We start from the raw sequence: 19,202 nt of genomic DNA on the forward strand, positions 1-19,202 counted from the left end.
AGCCTCAGTAAATCAAACAACATAAAGAAATAAAAGGCATCATCCAAATTGGCAAGGAACAAGTCAAACTTTCACTCTTCGCAGATGATATGAAGATACACTACATGGAAAACCTGAAAGGCTCTGCCCAAAGCTGCTAGAACTGATCCATGAGTTCAGCAAAGCTGCAGGATATAAAATCAATGTACAGAAATCAGTTGCATTTCCATACACCAATAATGAAGCAGCAGAAAGAGAAATCAAGGAATCCATCCCATTTACAATTGCGCCTAAAACCATAAAATACTCAGGAATAAACCTAACCAAAGAGATAAAAGAACTATACACTGAAAACTGTAGAAAGCTTATGAACGAAATAAAGAAGACACAAAGAGATGGAAAAACATTCCATGCTTATGGATCAAAAGAACAAATATTGTTAAAATGTTGATACCACCCAAAGCAATCACACATTCAATGAAATCCCTGTCAAAATAACACTAACATTCTTAACAGAGCTAGAACAAACCATTCTAAAATTTGTATGGAACCAAAAAAGACCCCAAATAGCCAAAATAATGATGAAAAAGAAAACCAAAGCTGGAGGCATCACAATTCCAGACTTCAAACTGTAGTACAAAGCTGTAATCATCAAGACAGTGTGGTACTGGCACAAAAACAGACACATAGATCAAAGTAATAGAATACAGAAGCCATAAAAGGACCCACAAATCTATAGCCAACTCTTCTCTGACAAAGCAGGGAAGAATATCCAATGGAATAAAGACAGTCTCTCCAGCAAATGGTATTGGGAGAACTGGACAGCAACATACAGAAAAATGAACCCGGACCACTTTATTACACCATACACAAAATAAACTCAAAATGGATGAAAGACCTAAATGCAAGACAGGAAGCCACCAAAATCCTGGAGGAGAAAACCAGCAGCAAGCTCTCTGACCTTGGTTACAGCAACTTCTTACTAGACATGTCTCCCGAGGCAAGGGAAACAAAAGCAAAAATGAACTACTGAGACCTCATCAAGATAAAAAGCTTCTGCAAGGTGAAGGAAACAATCAACAAAACTAAAAGGCAACCGACAGAATGGGAGAAAATATTTGCAAATGACATATCAGATAAAGGATTAGTACCCAAAATCCATAAAGAACTTATCAAACTCAACATCCAAAAAACACATAATCCAGTGAAAACATGGGCAGAAGACATGAACAGTTTTCCAAAGAAGTCAACCAGATGGCCAACAAACACATGAAAAGATGCTCAACATCATTCATCATCAGGGAAATACAAATCAAAACCACAATTGTGATACCACCTCACACCTGTCAGATGGCTAAAATTAACAACACAGGAAAAAACAGATATTGGTGAGGATGCGGAGAAAAGGGAACACTTTTGCACTGCTGCTGGGAATGCAAACAGGTACGACCATTCTGGAAAACAGTATGGAGTTTCCTCAAAAAGTTAAAAATAGAGCTAACCTACAACCCAGTAATTGCACTACTAGGTATTTATCCAAAGGATACAAAAATGCTGATTCAAAGGGGCACATGCACCCCAATGTGTATAGCAGTGCTATCAACAATAGCCAAATTATGGAAAGAGCCAAAATGTCCATTGACTGGTAAATGGATAAAGATACACACACACACACACACACACACACACACACACACACACACAATGGAATATTACTCAAGGATCAAAAAAAATGAAATCTTGCCATTTTCAACAATGTGGATCAAAGTAGAATGTCTTATGCTGAGCAAAATAAGTCAGAGAAAGATGCATCCTATGATTTCAATCCTGTATAAAATTTAAGAAACAAAACAGATGAACATAGTGCAAGAAAAGGAAGAATAAGATAAAAACAGAGAAGGAGCTCTTAAATACAGAGAACAAACTGAGGGTTGCTGGAGGGGTGTTGGGTTGTGGCATGGACTAAATGGGTGACAGGCATTAAGGAAGGCACCTGATGGGATGAGCACAGGGTGCTAAATTTAAGTGATGAATCACTAAATTCTACTCCTGAAACCATTATTACACTATACATTAACTCACTTGGATTTAAATAAAATTTAAAAAAAAGAAAATTCACATAAAATGAAGCAAACATAAAAGTTTGTTCAACCTCATTAATAATTTTAATACATTTTTATATTATTTATTAACATTAAAAACTAATAACGGCCAATGTTGTAAAGGATGTAAAGAAACACATATATTATTGGTGGAAATTTAAGTTAGCACAATCTTTTTGAAAATAACTTGAGGCATAAAATGTAGCCTTTGATAGAAAACATCACCAAACAGAATTTATCCTAAAGAAATATTTTTTAAACAGTAAGCTAAAGGGGCGCCTGGGTGGTGCAGTCGGTTAAGCGTCCGACTTCAGCCAGGTCACGATCTCGCGGTCCGGGAGTTCGAGCCCCGCGTCGGGCTCTGGGCTGATGATGGCTCAGAGCCTGGAGCCTGTTTCCGATTCTGTGTCTCCCTCTCTCTCTGCCCCTCCCCCGTTCATGCTCTGTCTCTCTCTGTCCCAAAAATAAATAAACGTTGAAAAAAAAAATTTTTTTTTTAATAAAAAAAATTAACAGTAAACTACATGTTTATAGTATAAGTAGCCTTATTTACAATATTGGGAAGTTGAAAACTCCTAAATGATCAAAAACTAAAGATGATAAAATTACTACTGTACATAATAAAGTTGATAGAATGTTAATAATTAAAATGTTCATTCTATAAAGTATGAAGCAGCACAAGAAAAAAGTGGATTTATGAAAAATAACAAAAGGAGAATATAAGAGTAAATCTAGACTATGGTTGTAATAGTACCAAAAGCATTCATGTCAGTGGGCAAGAAATGGAAAAAAAATGTATTTGATGTGTTAAGTGGGTAGAACTGTGGGTGAATACTTTTTTATGAGTGTTTGCTTGTTGCTATTATGTTATTTATCTACTAAATGAAAGTGTTACTATTTTGTGTTTTAAGGAAAAGTCTTAGATGTCAATGGGAAAGGTAGAGTAATGATCTGGAAAAAAAACAAAACTTTTCCTCCATAAAAGCAATGAGAAACTGGAAAAAAAAAGTAAATAAATATAAACTTTATCAGAACCTTGGAAATTAACCAAAAACTTGCAAAATCCAAGGAGTGTTTATTTAAGAAAATTACTGTCAATAAGAACCAAGCTTTGTGATTACATTGAATTGCCCAAATTCCATTGTCCCTTATTCAAGAAAAACAGGGAGGGGGACAAAACAGAAGAGACTCATAAATATGGAGAACAAACTGAGGGTTACTGGAGGGGTTGTGGGAGGGGGGATGGGCTAAATGGGTAAGGGGCACTAAGGAATCTACTCCTGAAATCATTGTTGCACTATATGCTAACTAATTTGGATGTAAATTTAAAAAAATAAAATTAAAAAAAAAGATATACAGTAGTCTTGAAATCCAACAGCCTCACAACCACAGTACCATGGAGAAGGGAGAAAGGGTTTGGAGTTTCCCAAAAGCCCCACCCCCAGAGAAATGCTGTTATCTGACCTCTCTGGAAGTTTCCTGGAAATATAGTGTGAGGAATTTGGGAGTTCACTCACTGCAAACAATTTTTCTCTTGGGGAATTTGTCAAAAATAATTATCAGCAATTATTCAACTTTGCAGCTACCTGAGGCAGTGATAATAGTTAATATAAGCTGACCAAAATACTTAAAAGGTTAATCTGGGAAATAAGATGACCCTAGGGGGCATTGAAAATCTTCCATATATTCCTGGGAGTGTAGAAAGCCACATTCACAAGTAGGGCTGTGTACCTACTCAAGAAAGACCTGAGAAGGCCCTAATATCTCACCTCTGGCTGACCTTGAGGCTTTGTGCAAGCAAAAAGTGAAGGCTAAGGCAGAGTTGTAAACTGTTTACCACATTCTTGAAGGTGTGTCCAACATGCACACAGAACTCCCTGGCAAATGAAATCTCAGTTCAATCACTTGGTGATATCAATGGCCACACATGACAAAAAATATACACTTTACAAAATTAATTCAGGAAAGTCATTAAACAAACAAACAGCAACAAACACTGGAAAGAGGAGGATATACAATTTCTAGAATTTCCATATCATATTCTTTAAAATGTCTAATTTTCAACAAATGATTATGAGACATGCTAATAAAAAGAATGTAAGGCCCATATACAGGAAAAGAAGCAGTCAGTAGAAATAGCCTCTGAGGAAGGCTAGATGTTACATTTACTAGATAAAGATTTTAAATTATTTTATAAATTTTTTTTTCGACGTTTATTTATTTTTGGGACAGAGAGAGACAGAGCATGAACGGGGGAGGGGCAGAGAGAGAGGGAGACACAGAATCGGAAACAGGCTCCAGGCTCTGAACCATCAGCCCAGAGCCTGACGCGGGGCTCGAACTCCCGGACCGCGAGATCGTGACCTGGCTGAAGTCGGACACTTAACCGACTGCGCCACCCAGGCGCCCCATCAATACATTTTTAAACACTGAAATCATACAAGATATATTCTCTGACCACAACAGAAGAAAATTAGAAACCAAACAGTAGGAAATTTGGGGAAATCACAAATATGTGGAAATAACACACCCTATAACCAACAGGTCAAAGAGGAAATCAAAAAGGAAATTATAAATACCCCCCAACCCAGCCATTGCACTACTACGTATTTATCCAAGGTATACAGGTGTGCTGTTTCAAAGGGACACAGGCACCCCAATGTTTACAGCAGCATTATCAACAATAGTCAAAGTATGGAAAGAGCCCAAATGTCTATCGACGGATGAATGGATAAAGAAGATGTGGTATATATATACAATGGAGTATTACTAGGCAATCAAAGAGAATGACATCTTGCCATTTGCAACTACGTGGATGGAACTAGAGGGTATTTTGCTAAGTGAAATTAGTCAGAGAAAGACAAATATCATATGTCTTCACTCATATGAGAACTTTAAGATACAAAACAGATGAACATAAGGGAAGGGAAACAAAAATAATATAAAAACAGAGAGGGGGACAGAAACATAAGAGACTCTTAAATATGGAGAACAAAGGATTACTGAAGGGGTTGTGGGAGGGGGGATGGGCTAAATGGGTAAAGGGCATTAAGGAATCTACTCCTAAAATCATTGTTGCACTATATGATAACTAACTTGAATGTAAAGTTAAAAAATAAACTAAAATAAAATAATAAAATAAAATAAAAACATAAACAAAATTTTTAAGGAAATTATAAAATACTTTTAGATGAATTAAAATGAAGACACAGCGGACCAAACCTCATGAGATGCAGATTAAGCAGTACCTCAAGCTAAATCTTTAGCTGTAAATGTTTATAAAAGAAGAAAGATCTCAAGTCAGTCATCTTTTACTTTGAGAAACTAGAAAAAGATGAATAAAGGGAAACTAGGAAAAGATAAATAAACTAACCCCAAAGTAAGCAGAAGAAAATAAAGATTAGACTGGAAATTAATGAGGGGCGTCTGGGTGGCTCAGTCAGTTGGGCATCCAACTTTAGCTCAGGTCATGATCTCACATTTCATGGGTTCGAGCCACGTGTTGAGCTCTGTGCTGATAGCTCAGAGCCTGGAGTCTGCTTTGGATCCTGTGTCTCCTGCTCTCTCTTCACCTCCCCTGCTTGTCCTCTGTCTATTTCTCTCTCAAAAATAAATAAGCATTAAAAAAAATTTTTTTAGAATGTAAATTAATAAAATGGAGAATACCAAAGCAAAGGAGAAAAAAAAGCAACAAAATTGGAATTTGTTTTTTTTTAAAGATCAACAAAATTGGGAAATCTTTAGCTGGGCTTATCAAGAAAAAAAAAAAAACAAGATTCAAATAACTGAAATCAGGAATGTAAAAGCAGACATCACTACCAACCTTCAGAGATAACAAGGATTAATGAGAATATGATAAGTAATTATTTACCCATCACTTAGACAACCTTGGTGAAATGGATGAATTCTTAGATGAAAACTATCAAAACTGACTAAAAAATCAACAGGAAATCTGAATAAACCTATAGCAAGTAAAGAGACTGAATTAGTAATCAAAAAACTTCCCACAAAGGAAACCCCAGGACCAGTTGACTTCACTGGTAAATTCTACCTAACACATAAAGAAAAAATAAAACCAAATCTTCACAAATGCAGCCCAAAAGTAGAGTAAGGAATACTTCCCAACTCATTCTAAAGAGGATAGTATCATCCTGACATGATTATATACCATGATCAAGTGGAATTTATACCAGAATATAAGACTAGTTCAAAATATGAAAATCAATTAATTTAATACCCCATGTTCATAGAATAAAGGACAAATCCAAATTAATATATCAACAGAGGCAGAAAATCATTTGACAAAATCCAATATTCTTTCATGAAAAAAAAAATACTCAACAAACCAGGAATACAAGGTAATTTCCTCAACCTGATAAAGGCCATCTAAGAAAAACCCACAGCTAACCTTATAACTAATGATGAAAGACTAAAAGCTTTCCCCAAAAGATTAGAAACAAGAAAAAAAAATGCCCAATCTTGCCACTTCTATTTAGGCTTTATTCAAGGTCTAGGCAAGAAAAAGAAATAAAAAAACATCCAGATTGGAAAGAAAGAAGTAAAACTAATCAAAGACGGCATGATCTTATATATGGAAAATCATACGGAATCTGAAAAACTTATTACAGCTAATAAACAAGTCCAATAAGGTTGCAGAATAAAATATCAGTATAAAAAAATCAATTGTATATCTACATGCTAGCAAAGCATAATCTGAAAAGGATATTAAGAAAATAATTACATCTACAATAGGAGCAAAAAGAATAACATACTTCAAGATAAATTTTAAAAAGAAATACAATATTGGTAAAGTGAAAACTATAAAACATGGTTGAAAGAAATTAAAGAATATCTGAATAAATGGAAAACATCCCATCAAATGAAAGGCTTTTGTGCTTCAAATGACACTATCAAAAAGTGAGACAATAACCCATAGAATGTGAGAAAATATTTGCAAATCATATATCTGATAAGGAACTTGTAATATAGAATATATAAAGAGCTCTTAGAACAATACAAGAAGTTTAAAAATAGGCAAAATATTTCTCCAAGGAAGATATACAGGGTGCCTGGGTGGCTCAGTCAGTTAAGCGTCCGACTTTGGCTCAGTTCATGATCTCACGGCTTATGAGTTTGAGCCCCACATCAGGCTCTGTGCTGACAGCTTAGAGCCCAGAGCCTGCTTTGGATTCTGTCTGCCTCTCTCTCTGCCCCTCCCCTACACGTGCTCTGTTTCTCTCTCTCTCTCTTTCTCTCTCTCTCTCTCTCTCTGTCTCTCTCTCTCTCTCAGGAAAAAAAAAAACATTAAAAAAAAAAGAAGATATACAAACAGCCAATAAGCACATGAGAAGATAGTCAACATCATTAGTCATTATGGAAATGTAGACCCAAACCACAAAAAGTACCATTCCACCCCCATGAGGATAGCTGTAATAAAAACAGATAAATACATGCATTGACAAGGATGTGGAGAAATCAGAACCTATAAGCAATGCTGGTAAGAATGTAAAATAGTTCAGTTGGTTTGAGAACAGTTTTACAGTTCCTCAGAAGTTAAACATTGAATTAACTATGTTCTAGCAATTCTACTCCTAGGTATATATCCAAGAAAATTGAAAATATATGTCCTCACAAAAAGTTGTATATGACTGTCCATAATAGCATTATTCATAATAGGCATAAATGTCCATCAGTTGAAAAATGGACATTCAAAATGTGGTATATATCCATACAGTGGAATATTAATCAGCTATAAAAAGCGAGTAAGTATTAATATCTGCTAGAGTATGGATAAATTTGGAAAACATGCTAAGTAAAAGGAACCATACGCAAAAGGCCACACATATGATTCTATTTATATTAAATGTCTACATAGGCAAATAGAGACGGCAAGTAGATTTGTGTTTGCCAGGAGCTCGGAAGAGAAGAGAATGAGGACTACTAATGAGTACAGGGTTCATTTTGAGGCTGATGAAAATGTTCTGGAATTAGTGGTGATGGTTGCACATCTCTGTGATATATTAAAAATCAATGATTTGCACATTCTAAATGGTAGGTTTTATGGTGTGTAAGCTAAATCTCATTACAAGGAAAAAAATGACCTATCTTAGATTTGTATTATATTATCTTATGTTCTAGAAGCCCCTAGAGTACTGAACTGGAGCTAGTTTGAAAATCCTCAGTGAAAGAAGTCTGTGGCTGTTTAGCTCTTTTTTGTTTTAAGATGTTACCAACCCAAGGATCAGCCTCATGGGGCACTGAGCTCGCTTTGTGTCTCCCAAACTCCAGCCAAGAATATTTCCAGTGGTACCAAATAAAAGTATCTGTGCAACACCTCCGCACCATTGCAATAAAGAGTTCAAAGCACATCCTACCATAACTGGGTTTGCTGCATTCTCTCCATATACAAAGATGGAGAGAGTATGGTATCTCCATCTCCAAACAGGTATCAGGAGACCTGTTTTCTAATCTCAGTATTGTTGTTAACTTACTTAAACTTATACAAAATGGAGAGACTATGGTATCTCCATCTCCAAACAGGTATCAGGAGATCTGTTTTCTAATCTCAACTCTGCCAATAACTTATTTAAGCCTCAGTTTCCTTATCTGTAAAACAAGTGGTTGGTACCAAAAGTCTCCAAGGTCTTTTCTAACACAAAGATTCTGAGATCCCAGGAAGGATATCCCCTTCATCTCCTACTCCTCTCCTCCAACACACTCACCCATAAGTAAGAAACATTCAGCCATGACAACTGGACTATCATTTCTGGCCAAGAAGAGATGGGCTTTGTAGGGTGGCTGGCTAATGGAAAAAGAACAGAAAAAGAGGTGGAGCAACCCAAGAAATGATTCCACTGACTGGGATACTCAGAGACTAGAATCATCTTACCAAGCCAGTTTCCAGGTCTGTGAAGTTTGTAAGTTGGGGATTGCCTCTATGGGGTCCTGATTCTGTTCAATAGAAAGTTCAATAGATGCCCACGGAATACCTACTCTATACTGCCAGTCCTCGGTACATGCTTTTTCCTCTGGCAGCACAGGGCAGGTGTCCATGCTGCTGCCTTTTTTCGGTCCCCTTTATAGCTGGAGTCTCTTACTTCCATCTACAGTCCACCCTCAATCTGATGCTTTTCTCAGTTACCTAACTACATGAGATGACCGCCTCCCAGCATGGCCAACCCACTGGCCAGGGCCCAGGGATGGGTTCAGAGAAGATAGTAAGGAAAAGCACACCATGCCAGTGCTACTCCAGAGAATCTGCATCTTCAAATGCTTCAAGCAGCACGCTCATTGGATGGATAGTCAGATGGCCATCCCACTCCAGGGACTTGTTCCCTTCCCACCCTGAGGAAGAGGCAGTGCCTATAGGCACCAAGCTGCGCACCCCCAGGGATGGGAGCATTTCCCCCAGACATGGCTGAAGAAGTCTGAATGAGAATGTCACGTACAACCCCTTACAATACTGAGGCCACCCATCTCTCTGTTTAACTTAGCTTCTGAAATCATTCTTGATAATGAGATCTGCCATGCCTCTATTTTATTTCCTGCTGTACAGTAGATTAAGGAGTAAAGTCCACTGTGAGAGCCTGTAAAATGAAGGTGACAGTGATCAAGAGTAGCCATTACCTGGAATATGACTTGACTTGGTTCTTGGCCTTCAAAAATAGAAAATGTCATGGGTTTCAGGGGTCCACTAAACTTCCTCTCCTGGCCATATCCAGCTGTCTGTTAAAAAAGGAAATAAAAAAAGAAAATTGGCATACCCATCATTATGAATACATACATGCCACTTGCTAATTTTATTATGGCTTCTAGGACTGATATAAGAAGACACAACATTCTAACCTAGTCAAAACAATGCAAAGTATAGTCAAAACAGATAGAAAGAGATCTGATATTGTTGAGTTTCACCATATCAAAATGGCTTGCCATGAGTCTTGTGCTATTTTTCTCCTTTAACCATTCAAGCAATCCCCCTGTAGAGAGAATATTAACACTCCCATGTTACAAAATGAGGCTCACAGAGGTGAAGCTACTTGCCCAGAGTAAATGCCTTAAGTGGTTGTCAGGGCACACACACTAAGATCTAACTTAACAAAAGCTTCTATCTGCCCACAATGCCACTCTGTCTTCTAAACACAACACAGTGTTAAATCAGCTTCTTAAAACACCTTTCCTCCACTCCTATTCATTTAGAAGGACATTTATGGAAGATTCCCAGCACCCTAGAGTTCATGGTCACTTCAAGGACAACTAAATTTATAAGGGAAAAAAATATTTAGATGTGTTGAGTACAGTGCTTACTTGGTACAACTGTAACTTCAAGAAAAGCTTACTATTTTGGGGCGCCTGGGTGGCGCAGTCGGTTAAGCGTCCGACTTCAGCCAGGTCACGATCTCGCGGTCCGGGAGTTCGAGCCCCGCGTCGGGCTCTGGGCTGATCGCTCAGAGCCTGGAACCTGTTTCCGATTCTGTGTCTCCCTCTCTCTCTGCCCCTCCCCCATTCATGCTCTGTCTCTCTGTCCCAAAAATAAATAAACGTTGAAAAAAAAATATTTAAAAAAAAAAAAAAAAGAAAAGCTTACTATTTTAACGTTTGATTAGCAATCCATGCTCATACAGGAAAAAAAAAGAACAAAATGTTTACTTCAAGTAACTAAGACATTTCTAAAGCCAAAAGACCTTGAATTTGACAGGCAAGAAACCTCTGCAGACACCCAAATTCAGGCTGGAATAGCAGTACGTGGTGGCTGGGACAGTAAAAAGAGAAATTAGTTATGTCCCGAACTCAGTCCTAAAAACAGTTAATCCTGACAACCACCTGGGGACAAATTATTACTGCCAGCTCCACTCTACAGGCAATGAGACTAAGATGCTGAGAGGGTAAGCAGTTTGCCCAGGTGCTGACAGGAAGCAGGATTCTAACCCATTGCAACTCTGCAATGGCTGCCCTCAGCTGCTATGCCCCACTACCTACCAGAGGGAACAAAAAAGGACCAAGACAATCTGAAAGGAAAACAGGTGACATCAAGGATGTACAGGAGGGTATGACTCCCACCATTCCCAACCCAGGAGGATGGGGAGCATCCAGCGGTAACCCCTGCCATCCCTCCATGTCCCACCACAACTATCCTTCTAAAGTGAGACAGAGCATGACAGGTGGCACACAGGGGGACAGCCAGCCATCAACCCACCCACAGAGGGTGCCCTCTGGAATGAGGGATTTAGCACCCGTACCCAATGCTTCTTGTGTGGTTCTTCAGGTCTACTTGTGTAGAAATCATGGGCGGGATAGGTTAGCATCAGAAGTATAACATGAGGAGTTGATGGTTGGGGAGCTGGAGAGGTAAAGTCAAGAAAGTGTGAAGAACTCGGGGGAAGAGAATTGTTTGCCACTTCTTCAGGGAGAGCAAGTACACTCTTGGGATGGACATGCTGAGAATAAACCAAGAACAATCGGTATGAGAGTTTGGGGGAAGGCCTTCCACTATATCCCTTGGTTCACTGAATTTCGATTAACTTGATACTGGTTGTCTGTCAAATGAAAACACAGAGGGCTTTGGAATTTGGTCTCCACTCCCTCAGATTGTGGAAGGCCCGTGGACTAGCTGCCCCCAGCCATCACCAATCTCTCTCTCTCTCTCGGGAAGCCAAGAGGTCTCTTTCCCAGACTTCCCTGCAGCTAGCAGAGAGCTGAGTGACTTAGTTCTGTCTCCTGAAACAAAAGGTGAAGTCTACTGGAGGGTTTCTGGTCAAGCTTTTATTTTCCAATGAAAAAGGATAGATGTGGCCAGCATTGTCACCCCCCTTCCCCGTTGTTCTTGCTCAGACCATGGACCACATGTCTATGGCTGTGGTGGCCATCATGAAACCACAAGGGAACAAATCAGCTCAAATAATGGTGGAGCGAAGAGAATGATGCCCAAGTCTCTGATAATATCACAGAAATGCAAAACCTGCCTTGGCTGTCCACTTCAGGCTTCTCGTTATCTGAGGAAATAAACCTCGACTTACTAGAGCCACTCCAAAGTTGAACTTTCTATTGCCTATACTAAAAGCATCCTTAACTGACACAATAACGTTATAGACTTCTAGCTCATCAATTCCTTTAAGGGAATATTTTCCTCTGGGGGCTCTTTCTCCCCTGCACTCCTTTTCCACATATCCTCTAGAGGGCAGGACACAAGAACTGGGTGCAGATGTCCAGGCACCACCATGGTTGGTACAAGATAAGAGCAGTGGTTTCTGTGGGATCATGATTTAACAGCAAACTGCCTTCATCAACTTTCTGCTCATGTCAGCAAGCGGCCAGTCTTTCAGCAGCTCACACTAGTAATGGCATCCAGAAGAAACTCCCATTAGTCGAGCAAACCTCACAAACAAGGCTGTGTTCTTCCTGCGAGGACAAGCTGGCTCACCTATCGGGACAGGAGGGTATATCTCAGTTGCAAGGTTCAAAGCTGCGTTCTCGTAACAGGGCAGCAAATCTCCCTACATGCCCATTAACATTTCTATTTGGGCTATAAAGATTTCAAAATGCGTGTGTGTGTTCTGAGTCATCAAGCCACATTGCCCGAACTGGGAAAGGTGGTGTGGGGAAAACAAGAAAGAAAAGAGGGTTCATGCAGGAGTTGGAGAGGTAACACCTACCATCCTGCACGAAGTAAAAGGAAGGGAAGAGAATAGAACTGTCATTTTTTAAATGTTTCCTGTGCAGCAGCTGTGGGACTAGACCCTCCACACGTATCATTTCTTCTGCTCCTCAACAAGATCAGGAAAGTACGTCCAGAAAAGTGCCACAGCGGAGACACAGATAATGTGGGATGAAGCCAGCTCTGTGGCACCACCGAGCCCCAACTCTGAGCCACGTTGCCACACCCTTCCAGACCAGCAAAGGATACATGGGACTGCTAGGTCTGCCTACCTTGTAGCCACCCTCCTTGTACTTCCCAGCAAGAGTTCTCTGCAGTAATTACATAGTATTTATGCCAAACCCTCCTTACTTCTAGAAGAAGTACAATCCCAGGCAAAACTCTAAAACAGGTGGCTTCTCCTTGATTTCCCTACCTAACTATTCAGCACCCCTTCCCAAACCCTGGTCACTTACTTGCTTTCTCTTCAGGGCCCTTGCAATATATTCATGCAATGTTTCGTGCCCCTGACGGAAACCAGTGCTCAGGAGAGAACAGGAGAGCCACTTGCTGAACAAATGACTGAGGGTGAGGGGCGCCTGGGGGGCTCAGTCAGTCAAGTGTCTGATTCTTGATTTTGGCTCAGGTCATGATCTCACAGTTGGGAGATCAAGCCCCACCTCAGGCTGAACATGAAGCCTGCTTACGATTCTCTTTTTTTTTTCTCTCTCTCTGTTCTTCCCCCACTTATTCATTCTCTCTCTCTCTCTCTCTCTCTCTCTCTCTCTCTCTCTCTCTTTCAATAAAATAAATAAGCATTTTAAAAATTTTTTTAAATGACAGGGGGTGGTGGGGTGGATGGTAGCAACTCCCTTCCTTCACCTGACACAGCTGTGCATGTGGCTATCTCCTGGGCAAGGCTCTTGCTGCCAGCAATGGTTTGGGCACTATTTCTTACTCTAGGTAGAAATCCCACTGGCCTGAGAGTAGAGAGAAGGAAAACTCATATCCAACGTTTTATCCAGGAAAAAAAAATGCATGTCTCCTTCTCAGACAAGATAAGCCCACTATTATCAAATTATCGTGATAGAATCTTGTCTTAGATCTTGCTGTTTCCTAATATAAGTCCATGATTATGTACTTAATTTCTACCCTGTTCCTGCCATAGTGCTGCGTGCTGAGGCTGCAAAGATGACTAAAAGATAGTTCTCCTCATGGAAGTCAAGGTCCATATGAATGTAGACACTGAATATTTAAAATGCTGTAGTAATAATAATAGCCAATATTTATCTAGTACTTAGACTGGGCCGGTCACTGACCAAAGGGCTTTGTATAAATGCACTAGCTCATTTAATGGCCAACAACCAATAAGGCAAGTACTCTTTTAAGACCCATTTCATGGGGCAGAAAACTGAGGTTCAGAACTTAACTATCTCACCCAAGCTCCTATCACTAGTAAGTGGCACTGCCACTTTTGTACCTAGGTCTGACTTCACTACCACCCTGTGATAAGACAGATAGCAAAGGGCATTCAGTAGGATAAGAAGAGGAGACAGGTTAAGAGGGGATGTTTGACATACTCCAAGGAGCCCTTGTGTCTGGCTTTGAGCCCCCAGTCTATGAGGAGGCACATCGCTCATAAAGTTGGAACCGCAGCTTCCTTCCCTCCCCCGGGAGGAAGGCTCTGGTAGGTTTACAAGTTTGGCTCTGTTTCATTATGTCAATATTCTGAACTTTGAGGATTCTAGGAGGCTCTCAGGAACTTAGAATTTGATGCTATTTTTGGGTCCCAGAAGAAAAAAAACAAGATTTGAAATGTGAGGGTCTAGCAACTTCCTTCTAAAGAGAAAGCAGATGCTTCCCCATAATCTTGCCTCCTAATACAACAGACTGTTGGGCAAGTGTATGACCTTTATGAGACTCATGAATAAAACAACAATGACACCCCACTATCTACCCAAGATTGAGGGCTGGGTCTCTCCAGAGTCCATCCAGCTCTAATTTCTAGAAGCCTGTTGGTCAACAGGGTTGACTCAACAAATGGCTAAAGACAACTTTGACCAGAAAACTTCAAACCATATGTAGGGGATAAAAGTACAAAACAGAGCAGGGTTGAAAATAGAGAAAATGCTTTTCTTAATATTCCCATGGTAATTTTTCATGGTCAAAGTAAAAAAATAAAGTCAAGATTAAGGGACATAGACTAAAGTATATATATATATATATATATGTATATATATATATATATATATGTATATGTATATGTATATATACACACACACACACACACACACACACACACACTACATACACATAAATATATTTAGTATATATGTACATTAATATATGTACAGTATACTTTTCTTTCCAGAGTCCCTGAGCTATACATGAAGATCTAAACATGAATAGACAGATTTGTTTTAAACCTTGCCTGTTAAGTGGTATTGGTTTTTAAGAGTTGAGGAGAAAGTACCTCCCTGGTTGAAGAGTAGACATTTGACTTGTAGCCATTTCATCAAAAATACCACAGTGGGGCAAACTACGTGTCCTTTGTATACAATTTAATTTTGATAGATTTTTTTTTTTAGGTGATGATAATCATCGTTTCCTTGGTATGAGGTAGAAAATGGCAGAAAATATTCTGGCAAATAAATAAAGAACATCCTCTTTTCTTACCAAATAAAGTGTAAGGAGACACAAGCAATGGAGTTGGGCTCGCATCATTGTCGTTTTCTGTATTGAAACTTCTGTGAATAAACCAGAGATAAAAGTGATTAGTTACCAGTCGGTTAATATCACGTATTTCCAACCAGAAAGGATCATTGAACAATATCTAGTTATAAACCTAGTAGAATGGGATTTCTAAAGGCCAGCTTCTTCTCGTTTTGGAACCACCCAGCCTTCCAGAGGCTTTATGATGCCTCATCCATAGCAACACACAAGTCAAAATCCCAAAAGAAGTTCATAGTAATTCCATTTCTTTACCTGTTTCACTTTATTATAATCTTCTCCATTTAAGGGTCATAAATGGTAGAAAATAAGTATAGTTTTCACTTTTATTGTATGCATGGGAAAGATATGTTTTGGCAAATGCCAGGATAACAGATACTAAAATTTTAGTGATTCTGATTCAAAGTTGCAAAGACATGAGCTTCCTCGAGCAGAAAGAACCCAAGAACGTTCATCATCCTTCATTCAAAGACTTCACCAGCCACACTTCGGTCTTCTAAACACTGTTGCTAACTAGGCAATATGCCTAAGGGAAAAGTATATTTCTTATTACTCCAAAAGCAACCAAATAAGAATCCAAACTCTGCCCTTACTCTCTTCTGTTCAGCATTATTCCTTTCTTTCTTGTGGCTTCACATTTTTTCAACATTATAACTTTCACTCTGAGACACATCATGACGGACTGATTTTTAAGATCTGATATAAATTTTCCACATGGACTATAAAGCAGGGTTGTTGCCTGTCATACTGGACTGCTAAAACAAAACCCAAAAAATTGGTAAAATGGAACATGTACCCATTTCACCAAAATTCCAATGAACTTATATCACTAATATAGTCACCATGAAAATATGGTTATTGAAATTCTAACCAACCTAAAAATGTAGTTCCTGACATTTTAAATTTCTTACTTTTGGATAGCTTATATTTGAACTTTATAAGTACCACACGCCAACTGGTTGTGCCACTGGAGCTCCCATATTTGAACTTTAAAAAGGTAAATGTACTACACAATTTTAGCCTCGCAAATGCCTTAGGAGATAAAGATGGAAATAAGCATTTATTAAGCAACATCTAGGAGGTAGATTTGGGAGGAGCCTTTACAACCAGTGTAACAGTGATGTAGACAGTGGATTCTGAGTCAGAAAGCCTGTGAGTTTCTCACAGACATAATGAGTTAGGAAATGTTATACTTGTTTTATATATGAGGAAATGGAAGCTCAAAGTTAAGTGATTTGCCTAACACATAGCTAGAAAGGCACATTGCATTGCTTCCAGCCAGATCTGTCAGATCCCAAAGACCTAAACCTCTTTCAACTCTTTCTACTGTACTGTGTATAATGTGGGAGCTGCAGAGATACAGATATAGGAATAGAGGTATGGAGATATATAAAATGTATATATTGTTTCTACATGCTAAATCAATGAAGCAACTATTCCCAAGGTTCTACAGCTATGTTAAGGAAGAGCTAGAATCAAAACCTTCAGGAAAATCAGATTCATAAATTCTATGAATGTTTAGAAATGAGCTTTTGCAACAGAATTAATTTGGTCGTTGTGTTCAAACATCATTTTAGAATTGGCTCATTATCTTAAACACAAACAAGACATTTTTCTACTGCTTTAGACTGCTTATGTGGTTTGGAAACACATGGAAATAAATAACAATGCCAGGCTGAAGCATATTGCAATATTAAATATATATATATATAAATGAATCAATTATTAAACCTAACTAGGTTTGTTTGTTTTTTTCACATTGGAAAAATTCACATGATCAGCTGTCACCAATGTTTTTAAGAGAAGGGGTGCCTGGGTGGCTCATTCAGTTGAGCGTCCAACTCTTGGTTTCAGCTCAGGTCATGATCTCATGGTTTGTCCGTTCAAGCCCCACGTTGCACTCCAGACTGACAGTGTGGAGCCTGCTTGAGATTCTCTCTCTTTTCCTTTCTCTCTGCTCCTTTCCCACTTGTGTGCATGCGCGCTCTCTCTCTTTCTCTCTCGCTTGCTCTCTCAAAAAAAAAAAGTAACAAAAAATAATAATTATTATAAAAAATACTTGTAAGAGAAGTGAAAATATACATGATAACGGCACACTTGGGGATCATTCTCCTCAAGCTCCACAGCATTCAAGAGCTTTCAAATACTGGTCCCAACTTACTCTTCCAGCCTTATCTCCAACTCCCTTCCCACCCTCAGTAAAGCTGTCTACCAGGATGGACTCTGCACCCGAGATTTCCTGTCTCCATGCTTCGGGGCTTGCTGTCCTCCCCACCCAGCACAAGGCCAGCTGTAATAAAGGGACAGATAATATTTGCATCAGGAAGTTGGATTAAGATTGTCCTTCCTGACCTCTACCTCATACTATTTGTCATACCTTACCTCTAGTTCCAACTTGTTCATTTATTTCAAAAGCATTGAATTATTATAAAAAGCTTCTCATATGCCAGATACCATGCTAAGAACTGGGATACGCAAATAAGGGGTAGCTCATGGAGCTAGAACCAAAATCCTACTTCCTTCATGAAATCGTCAGTGATTTCCAGCCAGATGTATCTTCCTCTTGAAACCCCTCCTGCATTTTATTTTTTTATCATTTATTTATATATCCGTGTTATTTCCTCTACTAGGAAGCACAATCCTTCAAGACAGAGGCCTAATTTTATTTTTTTATTTAAAAAAATTTTATTATGTTCATTTATTTTAAGAGAGAGAGAGAGAGAGAGAGAGAGAGAGAAAGTGCGCGCAAGCGGGGGAGGGGCAGAGAGAGAGGGAGACACAGATCCAAAGCAGGCTCCAGGCTCTGAGCTGTTGGCATATAGCCCGAGGCGGGGCTCGAACCCACAAGCGGCGAGATCATGACCTGAGCCGAAGTCTGACGCTCAACCAACTGAGTCACCCAGGCGCCATCAGGCCTAATTAAAAAAAAATTTTTTTTTTTTTTTACCTCTCACAGCTTGTCATACTATGCCTTGCATATATTAAGCTCTCAACAGATGTTTGTTAAATTCTAAAACATTTTAATTGTCTAACACTGATATCCTATGAATTTTGTCCAATCTATAAGAGCTTTCAGAATAAACACAAATTGTTAAAGGAAGTTAATTTGGAATTTAAAGATTTGTTTTGATGCAAAGTAATACAATTTTATTGTTGGTGAAAAGGGTTGCTTCTCTTTTAAATACACTAACAGATTTCTGCTCAGTAAATAGGTTAAGGACTGGCCGATATACATCACCTCTTCCTTGAACTGATTTCTTTAGTGCTTTTAATCTCCCAAAGACATATAAATTGAATGATAGAAAAGCAAATGAAAATAAAATAAATGCCTTATTTTAGTCAGATGCTCAGACAGGCCACCATCTGGGATGCTTTAAGGAATCTAAAACGTAAAAGTAGCAATGCACTTATCCCTTATTTTTCAGTCATAGCACAGAGAGGTTTCCAGTGAGCAAGAGAAGTAATTGCTCTCTGCTGCCATGCCTAGGGTTCCATGATTTATTTGCAGACAAATATACCCCACAGTGCGGTTGTTGGGAACACGGACCCCGGAGTTAGACTGGTTGGTTTGGATCCTGGCTTCTCCAGCAACCTGTCTGTATTCCTCTGTAAAGCAGGGATGATCATAGTACTTACCTTTGAGATTTATGGGGTTCAATGAGTTAATAGTTTGAACAGTGTTCATCACATAAAAATTCATTCTGCCACCTCGTTCCCTTAGTCAGAGCTTTCAGCACTGTCCTGTAGAACGTCTCCTTTCT

At 39.0% G+C, this 19,202-nt stretch overlaps 1 protein-coding gene across 2 annotated transcripts in view; it reads right to left on the reverse strand.

Annotated features, from left to right (window-relative positions):
• CDH17 (cadherin 17) overlaps positions 1–19,202 on the reverse strand; it is a 113,661-nt gene that overhangs the window by 46,777 nt on the left and 47,682 nt on the right. For both annotated transcript variants that reach the window (XM_047842399.1, XM_047842398.1), the window contains exons 2-3: positions 15,388–15,458; positions 9,708–9,806 (exon numbers count right to left, since the gene is read on the reverse strand). In XM_047842399.1, coding sequence (XP_047698355.1) covers positions 9,708–9,806; positions 15,388–15,435 — 147 coding nt within the window. In that variant the 5' untranslated portion in view covers positions 15,436–15,458. The remainder of the gene's footprint in view (positions 1–9,707; positions 9,807–15,387; positions 15,459–19,202) is intronic.

Source organism: Prionailurus viverrinus, chromosome F2 (assembly GCF_022837055.1).
Source record: "Prionailurus viverrinus isolate Anna chromosome F2, UM_Priviv_1.0, whole genome shotgun sequence".
In the NCBI taxonomy this organism is placed as follows: Eukaryota; Metazoa; Chordata; class Mammalia; order Carnivora; family Felidae; genus Prionailurus; species Prionailurus viverrinus.